This window comes from Pinus tabuliformis, chromosome J, assembly GCF_031772625.1.
Source record: "Pinus tabuliformis cultivar Carrire ecotype Pingquan chromosome J, CPIR1, whole genome shotgun sequence".
Classification (NCBI taxonomy): Eukaryota; Viridiplantae; Streptophyta; class Pinopsida; order Pinales; family Pinaceae; genus Pinus; species Pinus tabuliformis.
The window spans coordinates 214,803,904-214,820,674 of record NC_142295.1 but is presented as its reverse complement, the minus strand read 5'-3'; the positions used below and the strand labels follow the sequence as shown (position 1 = coordinate 214,820,674).

At 37.8% G+C, this 16,771-nt stretch overlaps 1 protein-coding gene across 3 annotated transcripts in view; it reads right to left on the bottom strand.

The window, feature by feature from the left end:
- CYCH;1 (cyclin H;1) overlaps window positions 1-16,771 on the bottom strand; it is a 321,281-nt gene that overhangs the window by 24,137 nt on the left and 280,373 nt on the right. The window contains exons 14-15 of one of the 3 annotated variants that reach the window (XM_089377500.1): window positions 11,103-11,142; window positions 10,615-10,810 (exon numbers count right to left, since the gene is read on the bottom strand). The exons of 1 other annotated variant lie outside the window; for it this stretch is intronic. In XM_089377500.1, coding sequence (XP_089233626.1) covers window positions 11,139-11,142 — 4 coding nt within the window. In that variant the 3' untranslated portion in view covers window positions 10,615-10,810; window positions 11,103-11,138. Of the gene's footprint in view, window positions 1-10,614; window positions 11,143-16,771 lie in introns of those variants that run through there. One more of the 3 variants, XM_089377499.1, reaches the window with a different exon arrangement.

Below are 16,771 nucleotides of genomic sequence, written 5' to 3'. Positions count from 1 at the left end.
GCACAAAACCATAGGTGGGTTCGCCCATCTTGACATAGGGTCCAAAACCAAAATTTTCCAGGGCGCTACCCCAGACCCCATAAGGTGGGGTTACAGGTACGCCTCAAACCCCCTGTGATCCCCCCCCCCAGCTACACAATCGACGCAACAAAGGGGGGGCTCTGCGCCCCCTCTAACCCCCCAGTTAACTATGTGGGCTAGTCGTGGAAAGAATATAACACAACCCAACATTCTCCCACTTGTTTTTTTCTTTTCACAGGGGGGCACAAGAGAGATTAGTCATTTTTCCAGCCCTGAAACGCCCATTGTCTCTCTACACCAAGAGAACTTCTCAGAGCTCACAGATTTTGTTAATGCATCTGCAGTATTCTTCAAAGTGTCCACCTTTATCAGCAACACCTTTTTGTCTTCTATCATATCCCTCACAAAGTAATACTGAACATCAATGTGCTTTGTCTTTGAATGATATGCGGGGTTCTTTGCCAAGAAAATTACGTTTTGGCTGTCACAGTCTATCCATCATACTTGAACACAATCTCTGCAACCAAACTGCTTTCTTGCTTGCATGAGTGGCTACCATGTATTCTGCCTCTGTAGTTGATAGTGCCACTACAGATTGTTTTTTACTCATCCAACTGACTGCACCTCCAAATAGGTTAAACACATACCCACTTGTAGATCTTCTCTGATCCAGATCTCCAGCCCAATCTGCATCAACAAAGCCACGAATATCCAACATTCTGTCCAATCCTGATCTTCCTTGGTAGCACAAACCATAATCACTAGTACCACACAAATATCTGAAAACCCGCTTCACTATTGTCCAGTGCTCCTTCCCTGGTTTTGACATAAACCTGCTCAATACTCCCATCGCATGTGCAATGTCTGGTCTAGTACGGACCATTGCATACATTAGGCTACCGACTGCACTTGCATATGGAACACGAGACATGTCCTCTTCCTCTTCTTGTGTCATGGGACACTGTTCAGCAGATAACCTCACACCTACAAGAATAATAACATTCACCGGTTTACTATCTTGCATATTAAACCTCTGTAGTATTGTCTCGACATACTTCCTCTGGTTTAACCAAAGCTTCCTCTTTGCCCGATCTCTTTTAATTTCCATGCCCAAAATATAGTTTGCAGCACCAAGATCTTTCATGTCGAATTTGGAGGACAATTGGGTCTTCAAATCCTGGATAATTTCTTTGTCATTTCCAACCAGCAACATATCATCCACATACAAGACTAGATAAATAACACGATCACCAATTAATTTAAAATACCCACAGTGATCTGCTTTGCTTCTAGTGAAGCCAAGTCCCCGTATAAATGTATCAAATTTCTAATACCACATCCTTGGTGACTGTTTTAACTCATACAGAAATTTCTTTAACTTGCATACCAGTTCTTTCTTACCCTTCACCACCCCCCCTCTAACCCCCCGGTTAACTACGCGGGCTAGTCGTGGAAAGAATATAACACAACCCAACACCAATACAACTAAAGTAGTTATGCGCATTAGATGCAAAAGATCTCATATAGTACCTAGTCACAAAGGATGAAATCCTTAAAGGATTGTAACCATAACTGCCTCTTAATGCATTACCGTATCCTCATAACGTGAAACTTTAATGCCGAATTAATATATATCGCATCACAAGTTTTCCAACGGTCCTTTTAGAACAGGTGTCACAACTCTGCGATTTTGCGATTAGCAATTGTATTATTTTAATACGTGTAGAGCCATCGCATATCACAAATCGGGAGTTACAAATGCTATGTCCGAAAGAATTCTTTGTATTGTTGCGATTGCGATGAGTGATGAGCTAGCACATAGAGTTGGTGGGTTCCTTTCAAACTTGGCAAATCATGTTTTTCCTTTATAATTGATTTAACATTATATCGCGAACCTTCATAACATATGTTGCTTCTATTAGGAGTGCAATATGCAATATGCGATCGCGATAGTTATATCGAATCGCAAAGTTTCAACAGAGTGCCCTAACTTATTCCTTAGGATTACCGATATGCGAAATGCGATAGTTATATCACATCGCATGTTTATAAATGGATCATTTCAATTTAAAACTTTGCAATGAGGAATTTGCGATGACTTTGACCGCACCGCAACTTTTCAAATGGATGCTCATTGGTCTTAAGCAATTGCGATTTGCGATGGGCGGTTCCAAACACTCATAATGCAACTTCTATATGAAAAGTATGAAAAATCTATTTTTACTCAAAAGGTTTTATTGCTTTTTATATCCTAAAGGGGACCTATTTCTTACTTAGCATCTTTAGACTAAGATTAAAAATTTGAAATGGGGAGGGTTGTTGTATAGCACAACAGGACCATTAGTAGTACTATCGATGGACGCATCATTGTATCTACCATACTCCCTATGATAGGATGACCTCCATTGATCTCGGATCAATGATACTGACCTGGGATCAGTGAGAGTGGTATGACACACACTAAGACTGACTTCGGGTCAACGGAGGATGGTATGATACGTCCTCGATCATTTCTTCTTCTTCATAGTTCAGCAGAGCAGGGCAGCGCAAAGCAGGGCCAAGCAATGTAGGGCAATGCATTTGATGGTTGGGATAGTAACGGCGGTCAAACGGATTGAAACTGGAGTTCTCCCTAGTTGAGAGGGAGTGTTAAAATTGGCAACTAGGGCCAAACTCCATGTGGGTCACCTCATTTATGGCAGCTGATATTTTTCCTAGATTCCTCTTATCGAGAGGTGTAGGATTGATCTAAAGATCATCAGATTCCGACAAGTATTTATGGAGATATGAATATATTTGTAATTACTTGACAAATTGTCAAGGTCAACCAGCAACTAAATATGTGGCACAAATCATATAAATACAAGTGAGATTGATTCATTTCAAATCATCTCATCATCTCTCATTCTTCTCTCTCTCCTTGTATGATTAGGTATACACAAGGAAGAGGATCTCTCACATGTGGGAAGCAAGAAGACGCAGGTTGAAAGAAGATGCAGGAAAGAGGACGCATAGGCATTGACAGAGTTTGACTGAGGCAGCTGAAGGCATCTTTGACCCGCGTTGACCAAGCGTTGACTCATCAAGGGTGCGGTTTTGGTGTGGATGTCTCTCCTAGGCAGGGCGCATATTTTGGCACAAAAATCAAGGCAATCCATCCACAGGTTTGGCCAGCATTGACTGCCCTAGTTTTGGGCAGCAAGTTGACTTCAGTCAATCGTTGTTTGACTATGTTTTTGGGGCTGTTCAAGGGTTGTTTCTTCAGGCTATTCGAGAGCTAGTTGACCGAAATTTGACTAAGCATAATAGAGGTCAATTTCAACTCGTTTGACCAAGTTTGACTTTTCTAATCTAGGGTTTGTTGTCGTTGATATAAAATTAAAGAATTCTGATTTTGTACTATTTCTCTATGCTAAACTATTGAAGATAAAAGAAGATTTGATCAAAAGGTTTCCCTGCATTGGGGTTTGTCCCTAGTTAGCCGCCACATCTTGTGTCTCTTGTCTTGGCTTGTTTTCTGTTGATCGTTTAATGTTCTATCTGCACTTTACTTAATGTATATGTGATTGCTAATCTGTGGCTAATAAGAAGATAAGAAGTAAACTGCTCTAAGCATAGAACATACGATAATTTAACACATTGGAATCGGTGTGTAGAGCTCTACGACTTGATGTTGTTTCCATAAAATTTTGAGCACTTTAATTTTTGAGGTTTTCCAAAGCTTCCTAGATCAAATGTTGAACCACTTTTATGAAAGAACTAGAAAGCTTTACTAGTTTTCCACACAAATCATCTTAGTGAGAAATTGCACAAAAATTTCGTAAATTAGAGGAATTATTGATTAGGACCATTCACTTTCAATGATCCAAATCATTTCATTTGCGTGATCATTTTGCTTACCATTATTAGTTCCATTCATAATGAGAAAGCCCAACTACTAAAAGGTCAATTATCAATGTTGTTATTTGGCCTAGATTCATAACCAAAATGATTCCTTTTTCTTGTAGGTATTAAACATGACCAGAAATATATATTAGTCCTCAAAAAACAATAACCAAAACATGGCAAATATGTGGACCAATAATAATAATTCAATAACTAGCAATATGTTTAGCATGAACACCTAATAGAAATGATTAACATTTCCATTTTAATTATAAAATACAAAATAAATCAAACCCGAAGAGTGTATATTTTTTCCTTCTCAAGTAAAATTAAATGTCTTATTATTTTCAATATAGAGGTCTATGAAACCCACATTTTCTCTACAATGTATCATGTCACCAGAATTCTAGTTTATTCTTTGATGTCATGATTCTCTTCTCAATTCAGTTATATGATGCAATACAAGACATTACCTGATTGCTAGATTCTGTAATCTACTCTCTTATCAATTACGGTATTCCAAGCCCCAAAATTCCCATACTTAATCCATTTAGCCACACATTTTTTTGCACTTGGCCTACTTTGTCCTTGTTTAAAAATATTTCCTTACAAACTACCCACTAAAGAGGTGCATTACATGACCATGACACCATTACTTTATTAAGAAAGCCCTAAGTGTGCATAACCAAACTTAAAAGGTGATCGTTATATTATTGTTTGCAATGGAATTTGTCATCCCATTATTCTTCTATGTTTACAAACTATTTGAAGTCCAAATATATCCACTTCAGGAACAAAGCTTCTAGCAAGTCTCAATTGTTCAATACTACTATTTTTTTCTTCATCTACATTGCCACCTAATTTTTATGATAAAAGTACTTAATATGCACCAATTCTCAACCTCAAACATAAGTTTGTTTCATCGATCATTGCTTTCAATTTTACAAGTATGAATTCTCAAATCATGGTATTTATATAAAAATTCCTAAACGCTATGATGAGAAGAGAATTACCAAAATAAAACTTTGAACTTTTTATATATTCTTCAAAATACACTTATACAATATGCTTACTCCTACAAAATAGGTGTATATAGTTATTCCTCCCTAATCGCACACGGTGGATCCTAATTTAAGGTGCGTTATTACCACAACTCACACAGAAACACTACTAACATATCTATGCCTAATCTAGATTAAATTAGATTATATAACTATGTTGTACTAACCTAAGATTATCTTCAACATCCTCAACCCAAGTATTAACATAGTTCAAGGGGAAAAGAATATACTCCAACGCAATGCAATCATTGATGAATGGGTACATATTGCCAATCTTAGTATGAACTAACACTCACACTTTTGTCCACACTAAGAAAATCAGCTATATATGAATAGGGACACACCCAACTATTTATCATAGAACCCAACATGTAAACATGGGCATACACATCTATCTACCAATGCACTAAGCCTTACTAATCTTTACAACATGTAAACAAGGACAAACAATGTGTTCACTACAAATGTGGAAAGGGCATCCACCTTTGCTTCAATTTTGCTCTCTAGTTGGATGTGCCTCATGAAGCAAGTACAAAGTGAAAAAGTGGTGTTGGGTCCTCACCATGTATTTCATAGATGTTGTCCACCTCACTAAACAACTCATGTAGCTATTTTGGTTGATGTTATTACTAGATCTTGAACAACAATATGGTAAGAACCACACTAAAACACTATCCATGGTTTTAGTTTTCTTTTTTACTCATTCAATTTTTCAAAATAGTCATCAACCAATCTCTAAGCTAACCATGAACTTGAGATCATGATTGGCCTCCTTCCTCTATTTCCTTCAACATCATATTTTTAAAATATTTTTTTTAAATAAAATAGAGTGATATATTGTTGACCCACCACCTTGAGGTTTTGAGTCGTTCACCACATTTGATAACCTTTAAAATATTATTTTCAACCTTTTTCTTTGAGCCACTACATTCATTCTTTATGTTTTTTTCACCAATGTTGAGATGTAATAGTCTTGCCACTGTTTGAGCTTCAACCAAGCTTGGATCAACCTTTCCTTATATCAGACGGAGCCAGTAATAACTTTTGTTGTGCATTCACCTCTCATAAGTAGTTCCATCATGTACTTTTCGAGACTTAATCCTAGCAAACACACATTGTACAAAAGCACCAAAGACTTAATAGCCTAAGCATGTCAAATGTCTCAAACAAACTTAATGATCTTGCATATCTTGACCAACACACAGTTACATTTCTTTGCAATTTCTTGATGTGTGACCTAGAGATAGTTTCATTGTGCAAGGATGAATTTGATCCAATTTGTTGGCTTTCGACAGAGGATATAACAAAGGCAACTTGATCATTTCAAATCACTGTGATATCTTACAAATTTGAATTACTTAAGGAATATCTAAAGCTAGAGTAATTTCTTTCGAATTATGCATAAAACCTTTACGCTCAAGGGTTACAACCTCCAAAGAGGATCTCAACTTTAACAACCTTTTGACTTCAAATAGGGCAGTTTCTTCTTCATATGACGATTTTTTTTCTATTAGGTAGGTTGTTTCTTGTTGCCACATATCCAAGTTGATCCAACTTTAATATGCAAATCAAAAAACACTAAAAAAATCATTGAATCGTACACATTATCATAACATAACTTAACAACTAATTCAAATATGGCATCGACGAAGAACTACTCACAACCAGTGTGCACTCAACTCTTCAACAACTCATTTTAACTCCTCAAGAGATGGTGTCACTCTCAAGTGGGCCTCACAATATTCCACAAATAAATTGATTTATGTGAGCCACTCCTTCTCTATCTCTCTATATTATATTTTAATAGCAAAAACATTCATCTAACTCATACACCTACCCTACCACTATCCTACGAAGTATGACATCTTAATCCTTCATCTTCCTAGGCTCTCTCGTGAGTAGTAAGCATAATCTCGTCCTACATAGAAATGTTATAAATATTGCAATAAGTAGATTCTCATAGTGAAATTATGATTTTCTTATTCTTTGGAGAGATATTTATGCAACATGATTCATTCTATAAAATAGGAGCATGTAGTTATCCATCCCTATTTACATTAGGGGAATTTTGAGGTCTAAAATGGGTCTCCCAAGGAAAATAATAAAATAACAGTGATGAATAAAAAAATAAAAATAAAAACTACTTTATTATTTTATTTCGGCTTCTCTCCAATGTCAAGTGTAGACACCCGTTGGATGCGGACCTAAATTCCAGATCCAACGAGTACCCACACTGCATTATTCTAAGAAGACCCACATTGAAAAAAATTGAAGATGCATTAAAAAAATGTGTTAAAATTGAAGATACATTAAAAAAAACATGTGAACATGTTTTTTTAATGTACCTTCAATTCTTTTCAATGTGGATCTTCTCAAAAGTTTGCAGAGTGAGTACTCAATGGAAGTGGAATTTAACTTTGCATTTAACAGGTATCTACACTTGACATTGGAGTAAACCTATAAAGAGATGAGCCCATTAGAGAAAAGTAGTTTTCTTTGTTTCCCTCCAAAATAGTTACCCCTGGGGATGACATCGTCATCTCGAATCCTATTGGTTCTCTTGAAATTAATTCTGTTAGTGCATCTTTTGTTTTGAGGCCCATTTTTTACCTCAAAATTCCCCTAATGCACTCCACTTATCTTAATCTAAAGTGAGTTGTTATCACAAACCCATATCTAGACAACTTTAAAATGTCATACTAACCTAAGATTATCTCCAACATTAACCTCCTAAGTACAAATATATTTCAAAGGGAAAGGAACAACACCAGGAAAGATATCGAACATACACCATTTGGAAGCAATTATCGATGGATGAGAACATACCACCACTCCTAAAAATAGTTATATCGAACATATACCATTTGGAAGCAATTATCGATGGATGAGAACATACCACCACTCCAACAAATAGTTATAGGACTTGTACTTTTATTCACACTAGGAAAACCAACTATTCATCATAGATCCAAACACATATACAAGTACATATGCATATGTCTACTAAATGTGATCAAGTGAGACTTAACTTCACTAACCTTATTCACTTCAAATGTGGCATGGCCTTCAACTTCGTTTCAAGTTTGGTCCTTCAGTTGGTTGTGCTTCACCAAAAGGTACATATCAGAATAGTCTTGTGGGACTAGATCCTCACTATGTCTTAATCGGTGTTGTCCACCTCCCTAAACAACTCATATATAGCAATCACAATTTATCACTTCTGCTAGATCAAAACAACAATACGGTACCATCTTCTGGCTTTAGTATTTTTGACTCACTCGACTCACTCGTTTTCCACTGTAGTCGACAACCAATCTCTAAGATAGCCACGAACTCTAAGATTGTGATGGGCCTCCTTCCTCCATTCCTCTACCCTCCTCTTCTTTGTTTTTTTTGGGTTTAAATCAAAATCTTCTAATAAAAAGGAAGAATGAATTACCTTTGACCAACCACCATTGGAACATTTCACCTCATTCATGTAACCTTTAAATGTATAACTTCCACCCTTTTCCTTGATTCAACCACATTCATTCTTTACATATTTTTTTCCCAATAGCATCCCTCATTGTTTGATCTTGCATCGGTCTTGAATCAACTTTTCCTTGCTGGACAGAGCTAACAATAACTTTTCGATATGCATTTGACATTCACAAGCATTTTGGCCTCGTATTTTTCGAAATTCAATCCTAGCAAACACAAGTTCTCCAAGAACATTGAGAATTCGTCCGAGGAGCTCCACCAACTGGAACAGTTAGAGGAGCTCCCATGTCAATCATTAGCAAACACAGGTTCTCCAAGAACATTGAGAATTCGTCCGAGTAGCTCCACCAACTGGAACAGTTATAGGAGCTTCCATGTCAATCATTCTCATTCCTCTAGTCCATCTATAGCACTCATAGCTACAGCTCTAACCCTTACAATTTCCTAACAATTCTTGTACCTCACAAGCAACCTGAATTACACCTCACAAGCAACCTGAATTACAGAGAGGCACGAAGAGTCAATAACACAATCATATCAAATATCTTGAATAGAATTTCATGATCTCTTGATGCATGATTTGGAGATATGATTTCAGATCGCTCTGATCCCTGGCAAATCTGAAAATTCAATTACCTGAGGAAGATGTAAATTCAGATCTGGTTTCCTCCAAAGCATGCTTCAAATCTTTTATAATCCACTCAAAGATCTCAAGTTCCAAATAGGCTCTCAGGTTTAACATCCATATTTCAAACCAGACAATTTCTTCTTCACGTAGGTTGATTTCTTTAGTAGGCAAGGTGACTCTTGTTGTGGCAAATCCAGGTAGACCAAAGCTTCAGTATGCAAATCGAAAAACACTTCAGAAACTCTTTGAATCATAATCATTGTTATATCAAATTTGACTATTCAGATCTGACACTAAAGAATAACTGCTCATAGAGAGCATGCAATTGATATCTTCTACAAACCCTTTTAGATCCTCGAAAGATGGTACCACTCCAAGATGATCGTCGCGAGATTCCACGAACAATTTTATTTGTGTAAATCCTACCTCCGGCTCCATTATATACAAAAAACTATAAGTGGATTAACCCTCAATTATCTTCTACACCTATCTTACTATTCTACGAAGTATTACATCTAAAACACTCAATTTCCTAGCCTCCGCCAGAGCTAAACCCAATCCTATACCGTAAAAAAATTCTAAACACTGCAATGAATAAAACGTTCCCAAAATAAAATCAGGAATTTCATATTTGAAGAGAGATTTATACAATAGGCTTACTCTTACAAAATAAGGGTATGTTGTTATCCCTTCCCATTCCCATTCGGTTGATCTTTAATCTAAGGCAAGTTATTATCACAACTGACGCAGACACAAACACTAATAACGTGTCTAGTTCTGAGCTAGACTATAATTAATACAAATATATTGTTCCAACCTAAAATTATCTCCAACAACTTATTCACAATGTTCTCAATTTTGCAATACAGAACGCAAATGCCACTCAAACCAGCGAATCTGCCTCTTTTCTAAAACAAAGTTAATTTGCACCTACAATTTCTAATTTTTTTTTTGCCAAATATGAAAATTATAATATAAAGTTAATTGTGCCAATTAAATTTGGTGTAGTCTAATTTATGGATGAATTTGCCTTTTTCATGGTGTTTTTTCTAGTTAATTTTAACTGAAATCCAGAAGAGATTTTTAAAAATTTGAGTTTAAGTTGTTTAATATGTAGAATTTGAGTGCCCCGAGGATTTTTTAGGGTGCTGAATCCATTTATGCATTCGAAAATGCAGTTTAAACAACAAAAAATCACATTCTTTCTTGAATTATTTTGCAGGATTCCGGTGAAAAAAACTATTTCGTCTATAAGTTAGACTAGGCCATAAAATTTTTATATCAAAACTGTTTATTCTCTATAAAATAGAATTCGTTTTACTTTAATATGAAAATAATATTAAAGTTATTTAAATTATGGACAATTTGTAATTCGAACCTTATTGGGTTTAAATAAATACAAAAAACTTGAGCACGTTCAAGTCAAGCAAATTCCTATGAATTATTTGATAAAACATTAATTTTAGACTAGTCTAAAAAATTATCCACATTATTACCTGAGACACTAACATAATTATGAGGGTCATCTTAAAAAATAAATTAAAGAAAACATATCTATTAATTTGAAAGGAAATGATTTACAATTTGAAATTTATTAACTTCAGGCCCCAAAACCTGATTCTCAACAGCTTTCTAATATCTTCCGTAGTTACATTGGATTTTCTTCATTTTCTAGTTGTTGCCAAAAACAAGGGAATATGCGAACCACTTCCGTACTTCGATCCTTCAACCATGACTATTCATACACCAATGTTCAATTTCAGTCTCGGCCACCATCGAAAAGACCAATGTTCAATTTCAGTCTCGGCCACCATCGAAAAAAGGGAAATGATAGCATCTCAGATTTGTGTGACAAATTATTCATATTGAAACAAAAAAATGATGAAACCTCGTTGATTTTAATATTTTTTACTTTGACAAATTCCTTGAGATAATGCACTCGTTAAAAAATGTTGCTTAAAGATATTTTAGGGAAATTTCCCCAAGCACTGTGCATATTCTAAATTTCATAGAGGCATTGTACATACTCTAACTTTCATCAAGGATCCTCAACAGCTCCTTTGTCACCTGGCCAGTAACAAAGGTGATATTTCATGTTAAACACTGAAAACTATAAGAGATCACAATCTAAACTCTTTTCATTATAATTTTAAGTATAAGAAATTATTATTATATCAACTATGTTACAATTAGGAACTGAGAAAATAGTTATAGAGGGAGACCAAGAAAATGAAAATAAAATAATAGCAGAAACAGCCGGAGTAAAACATGCAAAATAGAAATAAAAATAAAAAGATACGTATGCAGAAATGTGTTACTTTCAAATACAACATTGTGCCCCCAAAAAACCCAAAATATGTTTTGTAGTCTTGTAGGAATCTAGTTCTTAATACTAGATGGACTTACTATGTTTCAAAGGAAGGATAATAGATAAGCAGGCTGCTTAGTGTTTGGTCTACCAACAAAGGCTTGTTCGGTTAAGAGTGGGTTCATGAATGGTTTGTACATGAAGTGTGCCAAATTGGAGACTTTGAAGCACATTTTTTAGGAATGTTGGTATGCTAGAGATTGCTGGCAGCAAGACCAGGGGTATAAGGTCTTTTTGTTCCAGAACGTGCTTCACAGGGAGGGCAGCATTGTCGGGTGATCTCAAGTAGCTTGCTCTTCCTGCTTTTATGGGAATCTAGAACTGCCTTAAATTCATCCCTTCTTCTGTATCTGTAAACTCAGGTGCAATCGTGTTAAGTCTGCATTTGCCAATGAACTCAGTTTTGTCTCTTCCTTATGCAGTGTTTGGCAGTAAGAGGTATGTACCGAGTTGCTGGCCAAAGGTTATCTTCTCCTTGAGAATCCTTTAGCCTATTCAGATTTTATTTCTTCTTCAGCGCCGCCAAGGAAGGGGATATAATAACTCTAATGTAAAGAACCAATGCTTCACGAATCTTCCTAGACAGTAAGACATAGGAATGGAGAAATGCATTTAGAGGACATGTGAGAGACACCCTACAAATTTTATGAAACATTGGGGTCCCCATCATAGTGGATTAGATTCAACATCCTAAAAAAGTTTAAATATATAAGAAACAAGGAAAAGTCACAATCACGAACAAAGAAAGCATAACAAATATATTCATATTTGCATGTAACTTGTAACAATCACAAATTTTCTGTCTCTTTTAACTCTTTTGAAGGTTATTGAGAAATATTCATGACGGCAATCTTGGAATCCTCCTTTTCAAGGGGGAACCCCCAAAATTCCTCCACAAAAGGAAAATGCATCCATTTCTCAGGAAACATCCCACCCTATCTCCCTATGTTTTCACAAATTGGGGATGTGGGAAACATCCCACATTGAGTTTCCCCCCGTGGAAAGCTGGGAGAAATGGGAGTGTCACCCCACTTGGGACAAGACATTCCTCCATAGCACTGGTATATACCCTTATGTCTTTTGTTCACCTTTGTAAACGTTTTGTCTATAAACATAGTATTTTGTGAAAATATAATATGTTGCTATTAGGTAATGAGATGGAAGTTATGGAGAGAGGCTATGAAAACAAAAATTACTACAACCCTCTCCGGTCATTAACAAGTTCTCTATCGAGGTGTCGTGTAAAAAGAATAATAGAACAACCAACCTTCGATATGATAACGATTGTAAAATTGCTAGAAAAGAAATTAGGGATACTCATAATGAATCTTTAAATCTTGATAAGATAAATATGCACAAAGCTCTTGTTAAAAAGGAAGAAAAGGTACTATATAAATAGAAAGCAAGTGCAGTTGTTGCACCTATCTAAATCGGATCCTGGGAAGCTTTAGAGGAAAATTCTAATTCGTAAAACTAAAGAAAATACTCCAATTCCCTTGAAAATTTGGAATTCCTACCTTAAATTTTTTATGAATCCCTAACGCCATAAACACCATTTTGAATGCCCCTATAGAGAATGAAATATTTTCTCTGGAAGACATTGAGTTTGGGGTTAAGCAGCTCGCAAATGGAAAAGTTCACGACATTGAAGACTACCAAGTTAAAAAAAATTAAAATAGGAGGGCCTATCATCATTCCTCACATATACAATCTCTTCAATTTTCGCAGTGAAGCAAAGCTTCCCTAAGCCTTGACCACAGAGCCTCATTCTACCTATCTCTAAAAGTGGTGATAAAAGCATTCCCTCTAATCTAAGTTGCACAAAACACCGAAACGTGTTGGAGTTTCTGGAACATGTACATTTAGAAACATCACTGTGAAAATTCCTAAATCTAACACATCAGAAACCCCTACTGCAATTACTGGTTTACAATCTTCTAGTTGTTCTTTACATTAACAAGTTATTTAATTGCATAAACATCGAAGTAAACAATATTGCAACCTTCACAGATATATAGATCATGTACTGAAATACACTAAGACAATCACACAAGGGACACCGTTATTTTTTGACAATCGTCCCTGGAAAAACCCAATTCGGGAAAACCAGTGCAGCATATAAAGGGTTTGTATTATTAAGCAGATTTCGTGAATACAACTAAGGTGCCATAAATGGCTCACCCAACAGAGAATATCCTCGGCAGTAGTACCTCTATCTGGAGACAGATATTCCGGAAAATTAACAACCGAATGATCAAACCTCATAACAACTCTGGTTGTTCCCAATGTTGGACATCGAAAGTTGGTCCAAGCACTGCTCAGGAACTACGTCACTCCTTCAAGAGCTACGTCACCCTATCCCGATTCAGAATCTGTTGATCTACTCCAAGTCTGCCCCACTAAATCTCCCAACGCTACCTTTGAAGCCCTCTACAACTTCTACGTCAGCCTCTATGACCTTCTACGTCCTCTGCGTCAGCCCCTATGGCCTCTGCGTTAGCCCTTCTAGGGCCTGCACTGTCTCTCCCAGCACTTCACAGCCTCTCTGCTATGTATTCTTCAACGTCGAATGGAAATCCCTTGCTGAACTGCCCCTCACAACAATTGATCACTAACTCAATTTCCTCAACAAACCTCGCCCCAAAAATTCGAATTCTTGATCTCTCTTGGTGTATCTCCAACGATCGAGATTAAGTCCCTAATCAACGACTAAGATTAGAACTGGCTTGATCCTCGTCACTTAGAACTTTCTCACCAATATTATATTAATACACATTAATATTTTTATTTTCCTAAGTTTAGACTTAGGAACTCATTAAAAATATTAATTATTTTAATAACTCCTCATCCAGGTGGAATTTCTCCAAACGATTTTTGGGTCTTGGAGATCTCATGTGCCTTAGCCTCTCCACCAATTTTCAAGGCTAGAGCAAATCCGATGCTACCCAAAATCAACACTCCCTCTTAGCGAGGAACGTGCTCTAGCAATGCTTCAGCAAAGAAGCATCACACTGATCCTCTGCATCGGTCCTTTGTGCTCATGCTTGGTCTGCTGCCCTACATCCACTGCACTATTGCTTCCTATAATACTACCCATGACACTGCCACTGTCACTGCATCTCCCTCTCAACATGCTACATCATGCTGCCCATAACACTGCCACTACTAACTACTGCACTGCAGCTCAATTACTGAGAAGTAAGTAACTGACTTCACCCAATCACTGACAACCTGGTTAGTCTGGAAGCCTCGTGATGCTGAAGCTACCTCAGCTGCTATCCTGTGCTCCCTCTATTGCCACTACGCTACTGCGAACACCTATGTGCCTCTCACACTGTTGCAACCTCCACTGTGCTGCCTCAGATTTCGGCACTCTAGCTCTGCCACTGTTGCTCCATCACACCTTGCTCCACCCGACACCTGTCTTCATGCTACTGTCGTTAAGGGCTCCCATAGCCATATGTGATCCAAGAGTTTGGGCACCTCAAGGATCCTGCCCCACTTCTGTAGTCCTCTTGCCTACAGCTCTATGTCTCCCCACCTCTTCTCTAGAGGTGCATGAGCACTCTTGGCACAATCGTCATCAGTCTCGACATCCTTCTCCGCCTTTGCTGGAGCAGCCTTTGAGTTAGAAGCTTCTCCCTTGCCTTTCTTCCTAGGGCACCAAGATGCATAATGTCCCAGCTCCCTGCAGTTGAAGTACTTGACCTTAGATATGTCTTTCTTCTTCCTCTTCTGAACTCCCTGTTGTCCCGTTGATGCGAGAGCTGCATCCTCCTCCTCCTCCTTCTTGATTCAAATTCCCTTACCACTATTCCCCACCTTGGTCAATCTCCTAAGCTCTTCCTATCGGAGAGCTACCCACATCTCCTCCCAACTGGGGAGAGTTGCTCTACCCAAAATGCTTTGGACAAACATCTCCCACTCCTTGGAGACTTCATTCAGCGCAGTCCTAACCATGAAATCTAGATCTGGTGTAGACCGCACGGAAGTAAGCTAGTTGTGAATTCCTTGCAACCTGAGAAGGAATGGATCTATCTCCTCTCCTTTCTACATCTGATATGACTTCAATTGATTCTCCAATAACATCTTCCGCTGCACAGAAGAGCCCTGGTATAAGGTGGTCAACGTTTACCACATCTCCCTTGCTGTGTTCTTCTCATCAATATGTGGTATTACATGATCCTTGACCCCATCTAGGATCATGCATTTCGCCTTCTCCTGGGCCTCCTCATACTTCTCATTTGCATCAGGATCAACTAGGACAGCTACTGTTCTCAAGGCATAGTCCTTGATGCGATGTTTATCTAGGATTGCTAGGATCCTGGCCTTCCAGATGACAAAATTGGAAGTCCCGTCCAATCTGTCCTGATCCCTCAATCCGTTCACTGCCATCTCTACTCCTCTTCTTTAGACTCCCTCTTAGTCCTGACTTCCCTCTCGGAAATCCTCCGGCCAACTGTCGAATCACTCCTCTCCAATCCTCCTTTACCACTGCAACCCGAATCTAGATTTCTTTGCTAGAAAATTTGTTAAGGTAGTGCTTCCCTCTACCTTGGTTCAGTCTCCTTAGACATTGTTCTGCATCGACATAAACAGCCTCCCACCAGCTCCTCGAATCAAAATCTGCACAATTGCCTTAGCGTTGGCAACTCGAAGAATCTGAGCCCTTTAGGCTCTACACAATCATTGCGTGGGCTAAATCTGCTCCTCCCGGCCAACTACATCAATGCTTCCTGGCTCAAAAAGATGACGTGGCTCTGCGTGAGCCTGATCTACCCCCTCTCCCTTTGCGCTGGCCCTGATGGCCAATGCAGCTATTGCGTAGGCTCCTCCCAGCTACTTCGTCTTCCTCTCCCGGCTCATAATGCTGACGCAGGCACTGCATGAGCCTCTATGTCACACTCTCTGCACTGTGTCACTCCTCTTGCCTCTTCAGCTCTGGAACAGTGCTATCTCTTGGGACCATTGCTTCTCAGCTGCAAATTCTCAGATTTCTCGGTTTGGTGTCTTCAGTCACCTATGATCTGTAATCACTCTAATACCATGTAAAAATTCTTGAATCTAACATATCAGAAGCCCCTACTGCAATTACTGGTTTACAAGCTCCTACTTGTTCTTTACATAAACAAGTTATTTAATTGCATAAACATCAAAGTAAATACTATTGCAGCCTTCACAGATATACAGATCATGTACTAAAATACATTAAGACAATCACACAAGGGACACCGTTATTTTTGGACAATCGTCCCGGGAAAATCCCAATTCAAGAAAATTGGTGCAGCATATAGAGGGTTTGTATTATTAAGCAGATTTCGTGAATAC